Below are 23,442 nucleotides of genomic sequence, written 5' to 3' on the forward strand. Positions count from 1 at the left end.
ACTTATTTGCATACTAATCATGGATTTTGTAATCTATGCAAAAGAGGCTAATAGTTCTGTCAACTTTATGACTTCTTTGTTATGCAAAACAGCCCATCCCCAGTATGACTGATGCAAATGATAGATACAGCTTGTAGCCTCTGAAGCTATTTCATCTGGATACTTGGAATTTTAATTGTCTTTAACCAGGCTTATACTTTCAGGATACTTAGTGAGGTGTTATTCAAATATTCAAAACAAAAAAATCCAATGATTCTTTACCACATTATGGCATTGAGTTGAGTAATACCAATGTAATTCTAGTGCAGTAGAGAATCAGAGACTTGAGGCCTGTATGACATAAAACATTTTTCTTATTGGATAGCTGACTCAGTAGCAGGAAAATATATGTGATCATACTTAAAACCTGCAAAAGGTAACTATGTGGGCCTTCAAGGCCGATGTCCTTGTGTGAGGCAGTATGAATTTTTCACTGTTATGCTGGTTGCCCACCGTTGCTTAAAATATGTTTAGATTATCATTTCAGTTGAAATGATAATCCTATTTCAATTTCCACTTTCCTTCAGAGCATTGCAGGACGTCCCCATAAATGCTGATAGCTAAGTTTTGCTTTTGTTGACTTTAATGTTCAAAAATACCTTGATGACTTAGGAATCCAGATCTCATTTTTCACTGATTTATTTTTTTTTTTTTTAATGGAAAATTGTTTTCCTTTTGAATGAATGCAGCTGAATGAGCTAAGCAATTTATTTCCATCTTTGATGACAAGATCTTTGCTTCTTTATCATCACTGCTGTTCACAGTTTCTAATTTCCTTTAAGGGCATCAAGCCTCATAAACTGCTTTTCTTGTTGAAAAACTTGATTATGCATTCATAGTAGGATGGCTTTAGGAGGTAACATTGGTTGTTACTGACTTGACTGACTGTTATATCCCTTCAGAGGAGACTCAGTGAATAGTCAAACAAATGCTTCTGTCTTGCTGCAATGTAAAATAAATTTGCTTTGCTTGTACTGCTGCCTAACTTCATGATGGGCAAACCATGTAATACACAACTGGCTACTTGTGTCTATGTGGAGCAGGCAAGATTGTGATCTGAAGGGCAGTGACAGTGTGATAACATTATCTCTAATGTTCTCTGCTCATATGCTGGTTTTTGCAGTATTAAGGCTGTGATTAAGCAGGCATTAAATCTCTTTTCAAAATTATGAATCTGGATCTCAAAAGGCTGGAGAAGTGGGGGAAATGAAGCTTCATGAAGTTCAACAAAAGCTAAGCCCTGCAGTCTGATAACAGATAACACCTTGCAACAGTATAGGCTGGGTGGGGACTGGATAGAAAGCAGCTTTACTGAAAAGGGCTAAGAGTCCTAGTAGGCATGTTGAACATGTGCTCTTGTGGTAGAAGGCTAACCCTCACATTGAACTGCATTAGTAAGTGCGTAGGAATCAGTTTGAGGGGAGCAATTTTTTCCCTCTCTTCTACACTCCAAACACTGCATCTGCAGTACTGTGTCTGGTTTGGGACACTTCTATGCAGGAAAGTAATTGATAAGTTGAAGTGACTTCTGTGGAAGATGAACAAGAAAAAGCTGCTTAAGGGACTGGAGCATGTGACACTAAAGAAGAGGTTCAGAGAGGTGATGCCCATCACTGTAGATATTAAGAACTCCACTAGATGAGAACCTGAGACATCTCATTTGGCCTCAACACTGCATGCAACTTTGCAGTAAGTCTTGCTCTCAGCAGAGGCCTGGAGCAGATGACTTTCTGAAGTTTCTTCCGACCTAAATTGTTCTGTGATTCTATACTTCATAAAACAGAAAGAAATGCAGATTCATAAACCATTGATATTTCCCATCTCCATTTGCTCTTGCTGTGGCTTTTAAATTTGGCCATTTTCTTAATTTTTCAAACAATGGAGGTACTTAAAAATAAGCCGGTTTGTGTAAGTCGTGTTTCCCTTTTTGAGCCTAACAGAGGTACAGATCTTAGAAAGATCCCATTGTTACAACTTGGCTTTACATATAATGATGAACAGTAACTCAGAGTACGTAGGTCCAATTCAGTGATTTCTGCCTTAGTGGTACTTGGCAAGCAGAAGGGGTCTGAGTTATGTGGTCTCATTTCTTCAGTTCAGCATTAACCATATAACATGACTCAGAGAATGCTATATCACTGCGACCTTCCTGTGAAGAAAAATCTTTAGACTCCGCGCTTTGAATGGATTTATGGTCTGAAATTATAAAGCAGGATCAGGACCTATTTGTGTTGTTCTGATTTTCAGAAAAACAAACAAACAAACAAACCCAAGCAGTTTTAAAGTAATTTATTTTCAAGCTATATTGCTCATCATTCCATTAGTTTCCATTACTCAATGAGTGTATATCTGATTAGTAAAGAGGAAGAAGATTACTATACCGGTATTATGCCCCTGAGTTTGATGAATGCTCCCAGCTTTTTGGACTAAACTCATTAACATTAAATAAATAACGAATATTTCAAATGTCTGAATATGTATGTGGGCACATGTGGCCATAACTAGGCAGAGGGAGAGAAAACAATCTCTCAGTAATATGAAGCTCCATTAGACTGATCTTCCTGTAGTTTATTTCAATTAAATCTCTGATAATCCAGTATATTAATATTAGGTACTGAATTCCTGACTGTGCAGCATATAGTGTTTAAATGGTTCTCACATGTAGGAGAACATCTTCAGAGCTGATGTATAGCAGTACTGCACTAACGCGTGTTCTTTTTGTGTTGCAGAACCTGGGAAGAAGGGAAAGTTCTTATTTTCGACGACTCTTTTGAGCACGAAGTGTGGCAGGATGCTGAAAGTTATCGTCTGATATTCATTGTTGATGTGTGGCATCCTGAATTAACAGCACAACAGAGACGAACCCTTCCTGCTATTTAAGGGATTATATCTGGTGTGAAGATCCAGAGGAGCTTTAACCTGTCAGAATATGCAAATAGAAACATGCAGGATTAATTTATGCAGCATATGAAGAATGCTAGCATTGTAAGGGTTATAAGAGATAATAATGACATTCTGCAATCACAGAGGACTTGAGTTTAAAAAACAGGAAAAAAAAAAAAAGCAAAAAAAAAAAAAAAAAAAAAAAGCCATGTTTGTTTCATACTGATATAGCACTGATATGTATTGTTTTTTTCTGGCTGCAAGTCTGAGAATACAAATCTTGTCAGTCAAGGAGCAATATAGGTCTGAATTTTCAAGCTGAGGAATGTGTTTTTACCATGCCTGTGGGATGTGTTCAAAAACAGTCATCTACCTGCCTGGCCATGTTCAGGCACAAGATTTGCAATAATACATCTGGAAAATACCTCCCAGGCTTCTCTCTAGGAAGCAGCAGGTATGGTATTTATAGACACATGCATCCATTCAACTTTGATAATCATTGTGCAGTTGTAACGTTAGCTGCTTTAGGTATAAAACATGTCCCTATGTTATCAACTGTAGATAATGTGAATGGGTTGCGTGTTTTGTTGTTTTTTCTACCTGAGTATTTTTCTAGCACAATTATGAACAGATCTTCTTCAATCAACCACTATTTTTAAAAGTAATGTATATACAAAGTGCATCTCTAGCGATAAGCATATGCTGTACATTGTGCTGTAGCACAACAAAAGTAGCATATGAACAGATTCATTTTGCCAACTGCGGCCTTCTGTTGCCTTCCTGGAAATGCAAACAGAAACTTGCATAATCTGCTTCTTAGTAGAGTGTTGTCCTTCTAAAACAAAATAGTTCTCTTAGCAGGTAAACTTCATTTTTGCTATGTGACTTTGGAAGATGTTGAATGAATATGACTTCTGTAGGCTTGTCTCTTATGGTGCTCTTCAGTTCTTAAGACTGTATGGTGAGCTGCATAAGGATGAGGTCCTTCCAGGTTTCCTGCTAGAATGCAAAGCAAACAGCTTCAGGTTATTAACTTGAATTATCTTTTGCTGCCAGCATCCTACACAGCACTAGAATGGTCCTTTAGTTGACCTAATGGTGCTTTCCTTGTCTTGAAACATATGATGGAATGGAATCCTGAAGCAGTCTTATCACAGTGCAATTTACAGTGTACTCTGTATTTGCTACCCAGAGTTTACTGTATGTTAAAAAAGCCTTATTTTTAATCCTGGATGTTTAAGCAGTTGGCCTGTCTTCTGGTTCCTCACTGTTTGATGGGAGATGGAAAGTGCAGAAGCCTCCACTGTTAACTTCTAAGAACACTAACAAAATAAACCAGATTTTGCACAGATAATGTTTGAAATCAGTTGTTACCTACTCAACTGCAAAGCCAGCGGGGAGTGGATAGGTATACTAAGGATGCTCGGGTCTTCTCAAGCTCCTCAGGAGCAGTGGCATCACTAGTGATGGTTGTGAGAGACAGGTACTAAGCAAGGAGACATTAGGGTTATTGAGTCTTCACAGCTTTGGTCTCGTTGTTTAAAGGACACTGAACAGTTGTTTTATTTGCTTAATGTTCCATGATTTTGTACTGCAGAGACTACATCATGGTACCTAAGTTCTGTAGCTATAAACAGCACGTGCTGCACAATCAGAATGCCGTATTTGCTAGGCAAAATATAGGCAGCAGCCTTGCATTCCCATAAACTGAATGCTTTGCAGACTTTGTATTTCATTAAGTAATCTTGTAGTGCCATGTAACACATGACGATTGCACCATAAGCTGTTGTCAACATTTCTGGAGGTGTGCACTTTGATTTCCTTCCTGTCTATTAAAAAATAGATAGAACACACACTGATAAACCCTCTCTGATCAAGAGTCAGTTTTAGGTAGCAGTGGTAATTAGACTTTAATGTGTTGTCTGTATCATCAATAACACAGAGTACCATCTGCTGTAAGGTGACAGTTCTCTGTGAATAATCGTGGAAACTGAGAAGGATTTGTAAGTTTCACACTTCAGAAAATATAAAAATACTTTTGGAGGCTTTACGAGAATTATGTATAAAACTGAGGAATGTACTTTTTATATTAAGGACTCATAGTACAATAGGAAAAGAAAAGTAATCTTGGTAGTTGTTGAGTTGGGCTGTGCTTTGTATCTCCGTATGCTTATCAAGCAGTACAAATTATAAGCTATTTTGCTATTCTGTAAAATAAAGACATAGTTTGTAATGAAGTAATCGAGAACTGTTTAAACCACAATTAGTGGCTTAGGAGTGCTTTTATTAATATTGCATTTTAGTTTAGTATAGCACAGAGTGAACACTAAAGGAGTGGGAAAAACTTTGGAGCTTTATTTATAAGAATTCATGTTGTTCTGATTGTTCCTTTGAAGTCACAAGCTTTATATAAACAGATTGCAATTGGCAAATAGATCAAAGTTATCTACCCAGAATGTGTGTGTGCCTGAGTGGCACTGTTGATTAAACTGTGTAGTGACATACTGACCGTTTAAGTCTTAAGTGCCTTGAATGTGACAAGGTTTCTTGTGAATAGCTGCTGCAGCACTGAAGTGATTCTGCTCTCTGCCTGCCTGTCAAGGAGTATCTTGATCTGAGAGCATCTCTTTCTGTTAGATTCATTTATTGGATTCGATACATAAATGGTGAGTATATATATAGCAAAACGCAGAAATTAGGCAGTGAATAAGTAGTATGTTATTTTAGTTAGTCCTCTCTGCCATCCAGTATTTCATGTTGAAAAAGCTTTTTACACATTGGAAATACCAATGGATGAAGTGAATGGAAATGCTTTTCAGATTGAGCACTATTGCAGTTTAAATGTTTCATTCTTTAACTGTGTTTACAGAGGGAAATTGCAGCACAGGGCATTTGTAAGGTAGTAAGTACGTACTTGAATGAGCAGTAGTGGGCCATCACAAAGATTCAGTGGCAGTGGAGATAAGTGTATGAACAGAGAAAAACTGCAAACCAAAGTATTTCTTCACTAATGCTGCAGTGTAGTAGGCCACGTCTGCCTTGTTTTGTTTTGTTTTATGTATATTTGATTTACATTATGCTTTAAGCAAGTTTGCTGTGACCAATCCAAATGTCTGAGAGTCTTCATGAGCCTTGTGGGGAAGGTGGAGCTGTGTCCAGTCACAGCTTTCTGTAGCAGGTTATAATGCCATAGGGGACAACCCAAAGGTAAATGGGCTCAATTGTTTGTTTAATGTCCCTGCAAACCTCAGAATGTTTGCTGCCTTTTCTGACTGCTATGCTGCTTTGCTGGGAACATCTGTTGCCTTAAAGTATCTCTACTGTGGAGGCCAGGCCCTGCCCCAGTAACACACTGCTGCAGAGGAAGCTTACTGTGAATGAGACTGTCCTGTACACACACAAGTGGGTACAACCCAGTTGTGTTACTGGGATCTGTAGGGCATCCTTTCTGCCTTGTGCAAGCACAATGGGCTGTGAATGAAGGCAGTGTTTTGTTACTCCATTTATTAGGGATGACCATGTCCAACTGACCTAGGCCACCACTTTCAGAGCATTGCTTATGAATCTGGTGGATGTTCCAGAGCTGTAAGAAAAACTCTTGTGCAACCTTTGAGTTATCATCTCATTTTATACATATATGGTTTATGTGGTTATCTTTGATACGTTGGTGCCAACTACATGTTCTAGTAATTGTCAATGCATGGCAATTAAATTGAAGACAAAAAGCATGTATGGTGGTTGTAACTGTTTTAGGAAATAAAGTCACTGCTCATGCAATTTGATAACAATTTTTCTTTTATTTCTTTAATCTGATTTCCATTGCAATGAAGGGATGGGACTCTTCTTGCAGATAGAGCAAAGAGAGAGATAACAAACTGATCTTTGGCATTTCAGTTTTTCTGTTTGTCCACATTTCCTTCTAGCAGAAGCTTGTACTGAATAATTACTTCTAAGTTTTCCTTTCTCATTTTAACCGTGGCCCGCATCTGCAGTCTGCATTCCCTTCTGGCTACACCTTTCACTGACTGCAGGAGGGGAGGGGAGTAAATGGTTCTGCAGAGCTTTTATTTGCGGTTGGGACCTAAATGAAAAATCTGAATGAACCATTAATCACTGGTGAATGTGTCCGGTGGGTCTCCCTGGCACCCCCTCACACACGCGCACACACGTCTAATGGGTTCCCGAGTCACCTATGGAAAAACACGTCATTAAAATTAAATAATTGCATTCCAAATTGTCTGTATCTGCTGCCCACGCAGCTCATTCCACTTAGCTGACAGCTTTGTAAAGGGTTTCAAAAGTTAGAAACCTTTTTGCTAGATACTGAAATAAGTAGCCCCCCTCCCCCCAAAAAGCAATATGGATGAGGCAATTGCAAAGTGTCATGTTGTATGGCATTATGCTGGCACTGATTTTTTACTTTTTTAATACAAAATCCTTCTGCAGATCTTAAACACACTGTGGATAATGCAGTTTCTGCCCTCTGAGCAACAATGAACAGTGCAGACTTTAAAGATGCTTTAATACACGTTTAACGATAGCTTCTGTAAAACTGAGCGTCCCAGCTGGAGGCTTCAGGAAAAATTCTACTGACACACACTGGTTTCTTTAAAAAGAGAGGGCAGTCCCAACATTTCCAATTTTTTAATGCCAGAAGTCTAAAAAGGAAAGAAAACCCAATTCTTTACATATTAACAGACTCCCGCTGTGTCTTCCTTCACATCCTGTGTCAATAGAAAGGCTGTTCAGCGTTGGCTGCATGGGCAAGTGGCTGGTGGCTCTTGTTACTTGGTCAAGAAAGATGAAGGACGTGTTCTCAAGCGAAACACGTGTGAATGCGTATCGTGTGCTTGGTGGTTTCTGGGTGGGTGGGGTCTGGATGTCTGTGGTCGGCGCATGGGGCTCAGTCCAGGGCCAGCAGTGGCTGGGTGTTCTCACTTTCCCCCAGGTCCTCGTGCTTCAGCATGCCAGCTTCCACCACTGATTGGGACCTGAAAGGGGGAACAGACATGTGCCAGTGAGGTCGGCTGCAGAAACACTCCCTGTCCTGCAGTCCCTACATCATTTTTGCTTTTGGCCATTTTCACCTCAGAATCATAGAGGTTGGAAAAGACCTACAAGATCATCCAGTCCAACCATCCAATAATAACTAACTAACACCAATAGTTCTCATTAAACCACATCCCTCAACGCAACATCCAAACGTTCCTTGAACGTTTAGTCTGCTCCCCAGCCAAGACTACCAGGTAAAAGAGAGTGGAGTGCCCTATGGATAACTGGTCGGGCCTTTAAAGACAGACGTAAAGAAGGCATTCAGAACCTCTGCCTTTTCCTTATCCTCAGTGGTCACATTCCCAGCCTCATCCAGTAAAGAATGGAGATTTTCCTTAGTCCTCCTCTTACTGTTGATGTATTTGTAAACTAGTTTCTTGTTCCTCTTTACCCCAACGGCCAAGCTGAGTTCAAGCTGGGCTTTTGCCTTTCTGATTTTCTCTCTACACATCTTAACAAATTCTCTGTTTTCTTTCTGAGTCTATGCAAGAAATTGGACACGTTCCTTTAAATCTGAATAAACAGTGACTCCCTACTTATTTCAAGTGCTGGCAAAATATTTAGTGCTTAGCTACTACCCATAATGCTGAATGCATACAGCAATGTGAGCTCCTGAGGTACTGTGGGATCTGTTAGCAATTCATGTCCTCCTAGACAACATTGCTCTGCTCCTGCTTTTTTTGCACAAACAAAATAACACACACAAGTTCTCACGGGAACAAGTCTCAGCTCATACTTGTTACAAATCTTGAGACCAGCAAGTACATAAATCACATTTTACTGATGAGGTCTAAGGGGCAGAACTTCCCTGCGTTACCCAAGATCAATGAAGAAACCAGCACTAACGTGACAACAAGGGAGCTTCTGGTGTGCCCACTCCTGACATTTATCTCCTCATCTACACCCTTGAAGGAGAATCTTGTTCAGGGATAGTCCATCTTAAATTCATTTCTGTCTTCAAGGTGGGAAACATAGTTTATCCTTTGCTTCTAATGAGCAAAACAACAGCAACAACAAAACTACAGAACAAATGAGTAAGAAAGTGGAACGTGGGGATTTCTGGCAGCGACAAAAGCTGAATGGGTTTAACCTAATGGGAAAAGTCAAGAGGATTTCATTTTCTGAGGCCAATGTGCTCACATGTTTGCCCACTGAGCTATGGAAGGAGGAACTGATGAGTATGTAGCAGAGATTCATTATCTTCCATTTTCTCTGCTTCAGGCTGAGAATTGCCTCCCAGTTTGTAGTCAGCAATGAGTTTTAGAGCAAAATCACTCTCTGGATCGAGAACTTTTCCAAAGGCAGCAGGAGTGAGTATTTGCTTGTGGCATAATATCACTTTAAAGAGCCAGTTTTGTCATGGATAGCTTTTAGAATTAGGGATAACTTATTACTTTCAGGATGTGCCTGTAGTTCCCGTTTGATCATTATGGTAACCTCAGTTTACGCATCAGCTATTTTATGAGATTAGAGATCACTTCTCTTTTGATAAGCACCATTAATAAATTGCGTCCTGTCGTACTACAGCACTTGATCACCAATGACTACTGTGACTGTGAATAACTTGTATAATTATTTTTCTTATGCCTGAAGCTTTTATGAAAGCATAATCATTTCTTTTCTTTTCTTTTCTTTTCTTTTCTTTTCTTTTCTTTTCTTTTCTTTTCTTTTCTTTTCTTTTCTTTTCTTTTCTTTTCTTTTCTTTTCTCTTCTCTTCTCTTCTCTTCTCTTTTCTTCTCTTTTCTTTTCTTCTCTTTTCTTCTCTTTTCTTCTCTTTTCTTTTTTTTTTTCTTTCTTTCTTTTCTTTTTTTTATAGTCTCTGAGAGAAAAGATGATTTGCAATAGGCCAGAGTTACATAAAGCATTTCAATCTGACCAGGAATTGCATTTTGCTATGGAGACCATGGCAAATACTTTTTGAAGACCAGCTCACTGTATGTATCTAGCACACATTTAGTCTGAGGAAAGCAGCACCTCTCGATGTATATGCAAGTCTACACAATATCAGTATCTTTGTATGTTGGCTCTATATTAAAGGTAGTACTCAATCTAGGTTTGTGTTTTAAAAGCAAAGCTGATCATTTTAACTGTATTGCTATTTTTTTCCTTCACTGATGCACTATCCTGTAATAAAGAAATTCATAGAAGTAAATCTTCCATCTCCTTGTGTATTACTGAACCCTGCAAATGAAAGTTCCCCGTGATCCTTACACTTGCAGGCTAGGGAACCCTCCTAGGTTGTGACCGTTGTGTGTCCTCAGCCACACTGGGGCTGCCTGGCAGGAGTCTGGCCTTGCACAAGGTCCCCTAGTTTGTATCTTTCATGCCAGTAGATGCTACATCTTTTATACTTAGAGCTGAGATGGTGTTAAAGGTGTTAAAGCTTACAAGTTGTCTGCTTTGAACTAGTGGATGCCTACACCCAGATCAGGTTGCTCAGAGCCCTATCCAGCCTGATCTTGGATATCTCCAGGGATGAGGCATCTACCACCTCTCTGGGCAACCTGTTCCAGTGCTTCACTATTCCTTTTGTGGAAAACTTGCATCTAGTCTAAATCTCTACTCTCTTCTAATGATTTTTTATCTGTTGATATCAAGTACAACAGTTTTCATTATTTCTCATGCAATGTTTGCTATGTATCATAGCCACAACTGTCTCAAACTGTGTTACCTTCAGTACTCACATGCCACAGCTTTGGCCCTATAAATGAAATATCTGAATTCAAAACCTTCTGGCTTTCCTCTATTCTCAACCAAATCTTCCAAACAACTAGTCCAGAAGATATTTTGGTCTGGAGTTAAAATCTAATACAACTAGGCAACTGCTTGTATCATACAGATGAGGTCCCTGGGCTGGCAGAGTCTCTGCTCTGCCCATCTTTAACACAATACAAGTAGGGGACCTGGCTCCTGTAAAAATACAAGATCACCATGGGCTGGAAGCCAAGTCTGAAGGAATGAACAGATGAGTCAATGCCCATAAACTTTCCCAGCCTAGTTTCCCAGTCTAGTTAGCCTTGCTTGGGAGAGCAAAATGAAAATGGAAAAAGAAATGAATTCTCAGTCTCACTTCTGAGACATAAGTATCATTTGAGTGTGCTCCATTTAATGCATCAATCAAAGCCTTCATGGTGTTTTTACTGTTCAGCAAGAATATTTGGAATACTGGAAAATCAACACTATCCAGCTGTTTCTCCAGCAAGCCAACCATATATTTCAAGTGACAGCGCTGCATGTTGGTATGTACATCCATATCTTTGAGAGCAGATGGCTTTGTGTGTGTGTGGTCATTTTAATGCTACTCCCTCAAATTCAGTCAAAATAAAACCCTAATAAAACTTGAATGCAGGCTTTCGAGATGCATTGATTTCAGACGGCTCTTGTCAGAATACAGATGAAGTGAATCACTTCATAGGGACTGACGTCTGCTGGGTATCGCTTTTGTTTCCCATAAGAAATAAAACACTGAACCCCTGCTCTGAGGTAATAATAATTGCCAGCACATTGGGACATGATTGCTTTTAAAGGCAGCCCTCAGTTCTCTGATCCCTCACTTTGTGCCTTCCATCACAGCAAGGTGGATGTGCTGCAGCCTACGGGAGCAAGGACACCCTCCATGTGTTCTGTGCTTCCTTTGGAGGCTTTTGTGGAGAGGGAGGGAGGGTGGCTATTTTTTCCCCAAGTGCAGGAAGCTTCCAGCTCTCAGCATGACATGCTGCAGCCGATCAATCAGATCCCATTGTGTGACTCTATTCATCTACCTCTCACCTCCCATCTGCTCATTTCCCACTAATTCCCTTTCCATTTCAGCAGCACCTCAGGGCTGTTCATCTCCCAATTATTCATTCTCTTTATGGAACATGAGAAGCAGAGAAAACACTTTTTTAAAAATCACACCTTTGGGTTTTCATATTGACAAGGTCTGAAGGGCACTTCTCTCTGCCTTCCTCCCTCCTTTTGGTGCAGGGCCCAGCACCCCCAAAGCATGCTCTGCAACACACCCCGGGGACTTGTCTTCATTAGGGGGAAAAATTATTTTTTCTTGCTGTTATAGAAACAATTCAGATGTTTTGACATGAAGTAAGAGTGATAGAAAGTCCTTTTCTGGCTGGTGGGACAGAGCTGAGCTGGCTCAAAGCAATCTGCCTACACAATGGGTCAAGGGGCAAATCAGCACAAATCTCCTGTCCTAATCCTGCTCTCATAGAAACATAGTCATTATGGTTGGAAAAGACCTCTAAGACCATCTAGTTCAACTGTCAACCCATCCCCCCCAATTCCACTAACCCACATCCCTCAGTGCCACATCTATACCATCCTTGAGCGCTTCCAGGGACGGAGTCTCCACCACTTTCCTGGTCAGCCTGTTCCAGTACTTGAAGAATTTATTCCTAATATCCAACCTGGTACAACTTAATTCCACTACTACTCATCCTACCTTCCAGTCCCATGTCACACAGCAAAAGACCAAATAAAGACACTAGGACAGCAGCAGTCAGCACCTATCTACTGCAGATTCAGCAAGAGCTGCTAAAAATATGCAGAATACGATATCCAAGCGAAAGAAATTCAGGCCAAATAGCTAAGAAAATTTAGGAATATTACACACAGCCTGCCCCATCACGCTTTATGTTTTCCCTGCTGATCCTCATCCCTCACACCCACTAAGCATGCCTCCTAGACCAGCAGTTTCCATTCCTTTGGCTCAAGTCCTTCACACCCACCTCATCCCTCACTCTGCCTTTTGCTCCCATCCTGGTGTCCCCTACTCCCATTGTTCCAATGACCCCAGTTCCCAGCACCCCAATCAAGTTTGCTACCAAACCACAGTCCTTTCATTTCAATGAGCCAACAACAGGAGGGTTCAGCCCTATAAGCAGCTCCCAGATCCTACATCACCAGTTTTGTGTCCCTGCAAAATGACAGCAGCCTTGCTGAGGCACTTTTAGACTGGAAACTCAAGCAGAACTACAAGAGGAAAACCCAGAAGGTGGGAGCAGCAGACATTCAGCTGCATGTATGGGGACGATGCAACCTCTTACTGTGACCCTGCCCCAGCAGCACACACTGTGCTGACCCAAAGGGCCCCTTCCTCACCCAGTGCTCATGGCAGACACTGCCAAGCTGATAAGTGGTGATTTACTGTGCTTTCTTCTAGAAGTTTGGTGTGATATGTTTCCTGCCTATTATTCAAGCCCTCATCTGGAGAGAGCCTTTGTTAATTCCTTCCTGAGCTTTTCCGGGAAGTTCATCTGCAAAGCACTTGTGTGCCTCATAACTGCTAATTCATTTGCTATTCTAGCACTGCTTTGAGGATAGATTTTTTTTAATTTCCATTTTGTGAGTGAAGGACAGAAGTGAGTGAGATGAGGGTCCAGGTGTGCCCCTTTCCCGGTGCTGGGGCTCTGATTTTGCAGGGTGCCCAGCATTACGCAGCAGTTCTTGTAACCAAAGCACACCTCCCACTAATGGCAGCTGCAGGTGAGCACTGAATTCTTCTGGAAATTAGACCCAGAGTCTGTATTTTGGCAGGCTGAGAAGCAGCAGCGTGCAATCTCACCATCTGTGTGAGGTCTGATCCAAACCCGCTTCTCCAGGGCTGTGCCAGAGGACTGCTCCTGGTCCCGTTGGCCTCCCCATAAGCAACCCCATTCCCTTGCCTGCTAGGAGTGCTTCCCGGCTCAGCTGCCTCCAGCCCTTTCCATCTGCCTTGCGACTCTCACCACAGTCATTCCAGTTCCCAGCTAAGCTCACTGCTGAGTCTTCATCTCCAGTTCTGCCTGCAGCAGGGAGTATGCAGCCCGGGGACAGTATGCCTACTCCCAACTATGGACGCTGCTGCAGCCTGGCCTAGAGTGGGGCAAGCTGAGATCACAAGTAAAGGCTCTAATTACAAAAGTTCTTTGCACACCATGGCTTAGACAGGAGCTGCACACTGTGGGCTCTGAACCATCAACCAGAGCTGAACAGGTTTATTTGTTCTCGGAGGCCAAGCTAAAGCGTGAGGCAATCCTTGGGGTCATTAAATGCCAAAATTAAATATGTTTCTACAGAGCACATGTGAATTGCCTTTTCAAAGGCTTGTAACTCAGCCAGATGTATATGGATTTCCACAAGGCAGCAAAAGACATGAGCAGTGTAAAACCATTTGTTTTATTAAGTGTCATGTCTCTAATCTAAACTACTAAACTTTAGGCAAATTTATAGCTAGCTGAAGAAATAATTTACAATGCAATATTTTAGGCAGCCTGAATGGCATCAGTTCTGAAGTTCCCACCTCCAGTCTGTGTTTGTGAGCCCTTGCACTGAACACTAGCAACTGAGGGCTGCAAATATATGGAAACCATGCTGCAGATACCCTTGGGGAACAGCTGACTGCCTGTCCTGTCCCAGGGAACCCCAGGGACAGGGGTCACATCCACGTGCCTGTCCACCTCCCATGGAATGTGCTTAATAAACCAGTGAGTATAAATCTCATGCCGTAAGTCTTCCATATTGAGAAACAGAGCAAAAATCTCGCATGGAGTGTTAACCTTTTCTCCCAACAAATGTGGAACAGTGTGTCTCAGCTACAAGCAGAGCACCCAAGTGCCATCCATGGGCAGTGAGAAGCTTTCACACATTTTCATATGGATTTTTATTTGCTGGTATTTTACTGCTCCTGCAGTAAATTGGCGCTGACTGTGAACCAGCATAAAGCATGACCCATAAAAGCAGAAACATATGGCGAAGGCACATTAAGGTCACACCAAGGATAACAGCTAGAAAGGTCTGCCTTGCACAGCCCAGCTGGGCATATGGAGGAACTCGTCTGAATAAATAAAACCCAGCCCCTTTTGGGTCTGAAAACGTTCCACTTGACATTGGTGTGTACCTGTGGTGGAACCTCTCTGTCTGGGAGCAGGATCCTGTTTATGAGAATGAACCATGTGTTTCAGCAAAACTTCTGTTTGAAAATCAGTCCGTTTGATAACCCCACACCAGGCAGCAATAAAAGCAAAGCTTAATCTGTACTTCAAAATCCTTTCATTCTGATCTATGACATAAATCTCTACATATTATGATTTCAACAATGTGTGGTAACGCAACCCAAGTTATTTTCAGCTCTCTTTCCAAAGTGCCTCATATGGGGGTTTTGATGAACCACAGGACAGGTCATTGCATCTTTAGGCGCTCAAAACTACTTTACAGCTAGAAAAGTTAATGGTGTCTTGATGCATTAATTGTGTATTTCACACCCATGTGTTTGTCTTAAAATTCAAAAAGTTTTACCTTAATTCTGGATTTCCTGAGCCTCTAATGTGCTTTACTTGTGATAATAGTAGGAAACTATTCAAGAACTGAGTTTCTTAGCACCATCTCCAGTCACTAAATTGCATCTCCAATGGCACGTGTTCACCATGGTTAGGTGCCCAAATAGATACTGCCTTGCTATTCTCACTCAGCTGGCCAAGACGAAATGCCCTGTTGGCACAGTGATAGTTTGTGAGCAGTCTCTAAGTCCCTAACTGCTGGGCTCAGCGACACTCTATAACTATCCATTAGTCTGCACACCCAGATAAAGCCTCCAGCTGTTCCCAAAAACAACAGCTCATCAACAAAAGCCAGCACGCACACTACAGACAAATGCTTTCCTTTTGTGTGAGCTCCCCATTGGCTGTACCAGCTCAAGGCTGACCATCAGGTCTCACAGGAGGTTTGGCCGCAGCTGAAAGGGAGGTGATTTCCTTCCCCGTGCTCTGAATTTTCACACCATTTGCATTGCTCTCAAATCTCATGGCTCACAAGTGACAGGTGCCCCGCATGGATGCAGAAGTTTAAGACAGGGGAAGGGTCTTTTGCCATTGCACCTCAAACAGTTGTAAAAGGGATATGGCTGAGATCTCAGATTGAACTGATTTTGCTACTACTCTATGAATGCCAGCTTCTGCATTTATTACCTTACTCATTTCAAACTTTTCTGAGCTGGATTTTAATAAACAGATATATTCTGGATGGATTTTGTTATTGTTGTGTGTGTTTTTTTTTCTCTCTCTCCCTGGCCATTAAGACTCATTATCTGGAGTCATCAGCTGTTTTGCTTTGTTTCCCATCTGTTCATGCACTACTTGGATTCTGGGATTCTTCCCAGGGTGTGAGATAATTTCTGCAGATGGGAGTGCAATTTCCAGTGTTTTGAATTCTCCCCAATGGGGTTTCATGTGGCCACTGGTGAAAAAAAAAAAAAAAATGATAGCTGCAATGATTTTGATTAAAGGTTTTCCTTATGACAGAAACTTGTCAAATCTCACCATTTTTAAGATCATGCATCTAGTCAGAGTTGACGGCATTTTCCTTCATGAAGGATTTTCAATGCCTTCTCTATCTATAAAGACCCATTCTCCAAAGTAAGGAAGGACTCTTTTTTTGAAAACAAATCTTGTATGATTTCACATCGCAGGGAGAAAACGCACTTGTCTGTGGCTGGTGAGAAAATAACAACTGCATATCATTGCTGTTAACAGAAGCAGAAACTGGAAACTAATGAGACTCCGAGAGGCAAGTCTAGTCTTGTGTGACCTCTAGTAACCACCTCACATCAGACCTTTAACTTGTGCATCAGGGAGGTTGTCATACCCAAATCTCACAGCTTCAGTAGCTCACTCCTCTGAAGTCAAGCAAACCTCCTCCTCCAATTTCTAGCTAAAGTATACTTCTGTCAGCTTATTCCCACTTGGCCTTGTGCTAAAGGTCTATTCTCCTTGAATAGTTGTTCTCTCTCCTTGGTTTTCATTCTCTGCAGTGTTTCCATTTCAACTTTTGCTCTGGTAAGACAAACATGTCATGTTTTTTATAGTATCTCACCATAAAAACATGCTCTCCACTCTACTAGCCTTCCTCACACATCTCAGGTGAAATTGTTTCCATTTATGTTCATCTGCCTTGGTGACTGAAACCAAAGCAGTGCTGCCAGTCCCAAAGCCAGAGCACGAGCATATCCCTGTTCTAATTCTGTTATCCTCTTACCAACTCTTAGTGCCAGATGCTTTTTTACATGTTACCCTGCCCATAGCAGGTGGGTTAGAACTAGATGATTTTTATGGTTTCTTCTAACCTAAGCCATTCCATGATTATACGATTCTCCTCATCTGTAGGTTGACCAACTTACTTTAGTTTTTAGGTGACAAATTCAGTTCACTTACATCTTAAATTGTCCCCTTCTGCCCCCTCTGGATTCATTTTCTAAAATAAATGAAGTGGGTACTAAGTATCACAATTAGTTAATTCTCTGCTTCCATTTCCTTATATTCTTCTTCCAGTAATTTCTATCTTGATTTTTCAGCATCTCTGACACTCAAGTTGTTAGACACTGTAATTGAAGAATGTTGTGCTCTGGGCTGTGGAGTAGGGTGAACATCTCTCCAGTGCAGAACCCCCTTGGCAGTCTCTCAGAGAGGGATCTTTCCCCAGTTCTGCCAGGTTTCACAGTTAATTAGCCATTTTCTGGTTTGAAATTGCTGTTATTTGAACTGAACTTCAAAGAGGCATTTCTCTGTGGTCACAGTGCAAAACTCCAAGCTCTGCTGGTAGTAGTGGGGCCCTGAGACTATGAATGCTTTAACACAGCAATGGCTCAGGAACATCTCTATCTCAGATGTGCTTGTATCACCTTCCAGCAAGAGACTCTAGACCCAGTAGATGCCACCAGATGGGACAGGTGGTGCCACTCAGCTCCTCACTACTCAGCAGGACTCAGTTTTCTGCATTGTTAACTGCTGGGCTCCTGGACATGTTCCTCAGACGAAAACCCAACATTTCAGCATAGAAACACTTGCAGAATTACCACCTTTACCCAAGACTTTTGTGGTGCACGTGGAGGAAAGATTTTTAATGGAAGTGCAATATTTCTTTTGTAAGGGAAAAAGTGTTAGGGCAATTGTGAGGGAATTATGTTTGAGGAGAAGATTAATGCTAGGAAATCATTTATGCCTTGTTTAAGCCTCCCAGAATTCCCAGCCATGGCCTGTGACTCTCATAGAATCACATAACAATAAAATATCCAGAGTTGGAAGAGACCCACAGGATCAAGTCCAGCTCCTGGCTCCACACAAGACCACCTAAAATCCAGACCATATGACTGAGAGCACTGTCCAATGCTCCTTGAACTTCAGCAGGATTGAGGCCATGACCTCTGCCATGGGGAACCTGTTCCAGTGCACAACCACCCTCTTTGTGAAGAAACTTCTCCTAAAATCCAGCGTGAGCCTCCTCTCTCATTGCATTAGAGCTGTGCAGTCTTAGGTGGCAGGGAGGGATGTTTATAGAAAGGCAATGTGGAAGTCTGCAGACCTGTTACCTGGCCTTTGATATAAATTTGATCTAATATCTAGTCACACAATTTTGCTTTTTAAGTGTAAGTTTTTACCTTCAGTTAGGCTAAAAAGTAATTCCAGGGGAGGAAAAATCAAAGCAAATACTCATAAGAGGAGATCTGGAGAAGTAGTGAACTTTTCACCTCTAACAGTTAGAAATGACCATGGGGTAGAAGATCAGATGGTTCACTTACCCGTTGAGTAACAAAATTAGGCTAAAAGTTAGATCTAGTCTGCCCAGAGGCAACATGACAAATTAGATTCATCCACTTGCCATGTTTGTATTAATGCACTTTTGTATTAGTGAACAGATTATAAGGGAAGACTTTGCCCTGAGGCAGGGTTTTCTGGCACTGAACTCATTTTCAAGCTGAGGATCCCCCCAGGGGCACCATGAGACCCTCACTTGTTTGCAGCCTCGGATGTGATGCTCAGCAAAGATTTGCCTCTATTCTGCAAACAGCTCTTAACACTTCAGAGCTTTTCTTTTTGTGAGGATATATATACTTTAAAACCACATTATATATTTTAATAGTAAGCATCTTTCTAAAATCATCTCCTGACCTTGCAGATGGCCACCTCCCTTTGTGCCATGGCTGCAGTCCTGCAAAGGGTCCTACCCTGTCCCTGCGAGCACTGGGACCCACAGCACTCCACGGCTGTTGCAAGTGTGAGTGCTTTCCATACAAGGCTTTGCATTGCAGCATTTCTTTTTCCTCTGACAATGAAAGACTTTTAAAATTAATTGCATGACATTCTGGCTTGTCTGTGTTGTCAGCTTTGATTTTGCTGTGACAAAATGATGGCCGCTGCCTGTCACATGGAGTGACGCCCTGTGTGTGAGCGCTGTGCTCATCAAGTGGCAGCAGCGAGTTAAAGCCTGACTGCGATCTGCACTGAAAGCAGTTCTGTGGAGTGCAGGGAGAGAGAGATGAGCTGCACGTTGCCCTGACGCACAGATCCAACTGGTCACTGCTCCGTGGCTTTCTGGGGGCAGCTGGTGGCGACCTGCTGTGATGCTCCCAAATCTACAAGCCCCAATGACCTGTATTGTGCATCAGCCTTTCTCACCCCATCCTCCAATTAGTGCAAATTGCCGAAGGGCGATATTTTTGAGAGCTGTCATTTTAAGCATGCCCAACCACCAGACCTAAGAGAAGGGCTGCTGGAAGAGCGGTGTTCCTGCGATGGCGGGGCTGGAAAGGAAGGTGAGAGCAGGAACGGGAGCAGGAGCAGGAGCATGAATTGAGGGCGGCTCTCCTTTAGAGGGCAGTGGTGCTCACTGTACGGGAGCTGCGCTGCGAAGGAGGTAAAACGCTATCAGATGGGGTCAGAGGGCACGAAAGGAACAGCAACACCTAGCAAACAGTACCGCAGTGATGCTGCTGGGTGTGCTGTGCCGTATAGGAGAACGCTTCACACTCATACACTCTGCGCGCTGCTCTGTGCAGGGGCTCATTAATTTCCACTTGTTTTTGTTCCCAGTAATCAGCATTCAGAGAAGTAATTACGGTTCCACGGAGAGCCTTGCTTTCTCCTGATCACAGCCCAGGGTGAACCACTCCTGACCATCAATGTTTGCCAGCTCTGCCACAGCCCCTCTACTCAGCCCTCCCTGCCTGGCCTACCCCCAGTGAGACCACCTAGAGGTAATTCCCAAAGCAGCACCAACCTTTTCATGGGTTTGGGAGAGTCCTCCTGCTCCAGGCTGGAGGATGCGTGCTTCACATGCATGGCGTTGTATGAGGTGTGAGTGTACTCATTCTCATCACTGTAGTCAGGACCGAGCAACGTTCGAGCCCACGTCCCCATGTCGTACGGGGGAAGAGTCCCCCCAAACTCAGAGGGCAGGCATTCCGGGTGTATTAGCTGGTGAAGGCTGTTCAGGTTGTTGCCATGAAGAAAGATCTTTAAAAAATAGAGAAAGGTCAAAGTTAGCATTGCTTTCTTGCTTCATTAAGTACAATAATAGCAGCGCTAATGAAGCGTAGGGTGCCATCAATTCCCACTGCAGTTTCAATTGGAGTTTCTGAAGCACCTTGTGCTGATTGGGGTGGGTGGGAAGGCAGGGATAAGCTTTTGTGTGGGGGGCTAGAGTTATTTTGATGCCATACGCACTTCAGAAAAGCCAAATTCACTTACTTTTGTCACATGACACTGTCAGTTTCTTAAGGAGTGTATTGGAAAAAGTGAAGAGCAGGTCAGAAATGACTGACTTCTGCCATTGGAAGAGGTTACAACTAGCAGGGAGCTAGCGGAGCTGACTGACAAAATGTGAGGAACAGGCCCTCAGCTTTAGGGAGGATCACCCAGACCTGAACCCAAGGACTGGTGCTGCCCAGCATGCATCTGTCTGTGAAGCCATTTTGTGCAGCTTCAACCACATCAGACTTGCTAATGCCACTGTGCACTCCAAGTGACAACACCTATATCCCATCTGTCAAGCAAACCCCAGGTAAGGTATGGGGCCTTCTGAGAGATCATCCAATGATGTCTTTAAGAGCTTAGGTGGACAAATAGCTGAGATGCCTGCAGGACAATATGTTACATTGGTTTGGGTGGTGTGAGCAAACAGGCTTCAGGCACTGACATCTTGTGTAGAAATAAGTGAGTTAGCCCCGTGTTAAAAATGTTTAAGTTTATTCCCACAAAGGAGTTGAGCTGAAGTTTCCTTCTGCAGATGGATTCAGCCAGACCTGGTAATCTCTCCACATCACCACTTCTCTCTGTCCCTGAGCACAGCCCATTAAAAATGATCTGTACTTGTAGTGGTAACTCACTGGTCCCTGGTTGAGTTATTGCTTCAGCCCAGACCATTGCAAAGTGTATGTTTTAATAACAGCCACAGTTCTCTGTGGCCCTATGAGAAATGCAGAGAGATGGAAGCAAAGAAAGGAGGGGGCTGTTCTGCTATTTCTGATCTCCAGCTCCCACCTCCCCCAGCCCCTCGTGATTACCCTTTTTCTTGTCTTGTCTTTGAGGAATGGTTTGATTAGCGTGTACAGGGCATGGATGTACCAGGGCTGGTTGACAAAATGAACTCCTCCAAAGCGAGCAGGAAAGCTGTCCTACAGAAAGAAAGAAATTGAAGACAGTTAATAAATGCAGTGCTTTAGCCGGGCAGTCAATAGGGTGAAAGCCAGAGAAGGAAGACTGTGTCTTTGTCTGGAATAGCAGCTGAGCTCTGGGCTTTCTGGAAACGGGTGGAAGGAGGTGGGAAGAGGGACAAGCCCAGAAATGTTTCATCAGTTTCTTCTCTTAGCAGACCGTCCCTTCTCCCCTCCGCCTCAATTGCTGATGATGTAAGAAGTGGGCTACACCAGACAGTTTGCCCGAATGCTTTCAACTCCATCAAGGCACCTGACTGCTGGGCTGGGAAGGAGGCAGGGCTGAGCACGGGCAGCTTTCTCGTTTCTCATTGTGCAGTGCACGACAAGGCCCCGGTTCCCACGCACTCTGCTGCACACCGCTCACCTTTTCACCCTTCTGCCTCCCTGCCTCCCTCCTGCTAAAATCATCATTACAATGGCTGACCTTTCAGGGTGAGCGAGCAGCGTATTCTGGGGAGGAGGATGGGTGGGAAAAGCTGATAAGTGAAGGTGTAGCGGGAGCACACCATGACGGCTCCATGGAAACTGGCCGAGCCAAGTGCGGCAGTGAGGCTCTGCACAAACAGCTTCCACATTAACATGCAGGTAGCGTCCTCGGGGGAGGTGTGAGCAGCAGCAGCCCACCCGCTCGGGCAGCTTGGCACGCTTAATAGGAGAGGAGGTTGCTGGTGCGCCTTGAAAGGTTACCGTGTATTGTGACGGGCATTTTGTACTGCTGCTCTCCTCTAACAAATGTCAGGCAGTAAGGAAAGACCCCGGGGTCTTTGGCTTTCATTAGTAGTGGGATGACTGCTGCTCCTGCATGCAAGCACACTTCCAAAGCATCTCTGCATGGCAAAGGGAGATCCCGATGGAGCCTTCCCCATCTTTCCTGTGCACCCTGCAGCTCAGCGAATACAACCACGCTATGGCTTTCAGACTCAGGCAGGTTCATCCCCCACAGTTAGCATGGGGCATCATAGGGCTTTTTCTCAGCTTTCTCTGGCGCATCACAGTCAGAGCACAGCTGGTGAGGGTATGGGGAGGATTTGTGAGATGATACTGAAAATCCCCTTATACACCTGCTCAGTGTAGTTTCCACATGGCTTCAAGGTCAAATTATTCCACAGATTTAGCACCCCACCTTCCCCTGCCTCCACCCTTGCCCTGGGTAGATATGAAAGACCATTTATACTCTTCAGACACTGGCTGTGGGTTGCCCTAGCGGTCATACAAAATGCGCCCAGTTAATGCGCGTGAGGGGCTGAAGTCATTAAGTGATACTCTTTTCTTTAGTATTACAGCAGTATAAGCCTCTTACACCTCAAAAATGTCAGTTTAGCTGAAATAATTACAAATCTCAGTATGAAATCCATGTGCCAGTGGGTAGCCAGATCCACAGGCAGGAGCCCTTCCAAGGAGGACAGATGATCTGTAGAGGTGTTAATCCACTGTGAAGATAACTGCACTTCCGCTGTTGCTGGGATATCAGTTAAAATTTTGGAACACAACTCTGATTAATTGGAACTACTGGACTGCTGCAGATTCCCATGACTGCAATTGTGCTGTCTTGAGAAACAGTAATGGAGAATCTGGCCTTTATTCTGAGCCCACCTAGTGTTTGACTGCCAGTGTGGCCATGAAGTGAAGCCAGAAGTGGCTTCCTATTGCACGATAAGCAGAAAGTGTGTTTTCGACAGGACTAAAGCCAAAAATTCCCATCTCATGCAAAGCTCACATAGTCATTTGCTTTCCTCCCACGAGAATGAAAATCTGAAGATGTGAAATTTTTCACAGAATATTTTTAGCATTAAAAAAAAGAACAAAGAGATTGGGGTGCTCATACTTATTAATATTATTCTATATTTATCAAAGTAGTTGATATCCCACAAGCTGTAGCTCTAAGGAAGTTCTGGATTTGTTTGCTCTTTGGGAACTGCCATAGCTGTACCAACTTGCACTATAACAGCACAGGTCAGTATGGTAGATGCAGTCTGGATGTGAAGCAAAGCAAAGGAAAAGTAAGA

At 42.9% G+C, this 23,442-nt stretch overlaps 2 protein-coding genes across 6 annotated transcripts in view; one reads left to right on the forward strand and one right to left on the reverse strand.

Annotated features, from left to right (window-relative positions):
- Positions 1 to 3,079, forward strand: part of ASPH (aspartate beta-hydroxylase) — a 95,830-nt gene extending 92,751 nt beyond the window's left edge. For all 4 annotated transcript variants that reach the window (XM_072328555.1, XM_072328553.1, XM_072328554.1 and 1 more), the window contains one exon: positions 2,769 to 3,079. In XM_072328555.1, coding sequence (XP_072184656.1) covers positions 2,769 to 2,919 — 151 coding nt within the window. In that variant the 3' untranslated portion in view covers positions 2,920 to 3,079. The remainder of the gene's footprint in view (positions 1 to 2,768) is intronic.
- Positions 3,080 to 6,695: 3,616 nt separating this feature from the next.
- Positions 6,696 to 23,442, reverse strand: part of CLVS1 (clavesin 1) — a 115,119-nt gene continuing 98,372 nt past the window's right edge. For both annotated transcript variants that reach the window (XM_072328558.1, XM_072328559.1), the window contains 3 exons: positions 21,284 to 21,394; positions 19,999 to 20,234; positions 6,696 to 7,913 (listed from right to left, as the gene is read on the reverse strand). In XM_072328558.1, the coding sequence (XP_072184659.1) occupies positions 7,826 to 7,913; positions 19,999 to 20,234; positions 21,284 to 21,394 (435 nt within the window). In that variant the 3' untranslated portion in view covers positions 6,696 to 7,825. The remainder of the gene's footprint in view (positions 7,914 to 19,998; positions 20,235 to 21,283; positions 21,395 to 23,442) is intronic.

Source organism: Excalfactoria chinensis, chromosome 2 (assembly GCF_039878825.1).
Source record: "Excalfactoria chinensis isolate bCotChi1 chromosome 2, bCotChi1.hap2, whole genome shotgun sequence".
Lineage (NCBI taxonomy): Eukaryota > Metazoa > Chordata > Aves > Galliformes > Phasianidae > Excalfactoria > Excalfactoria chinensis.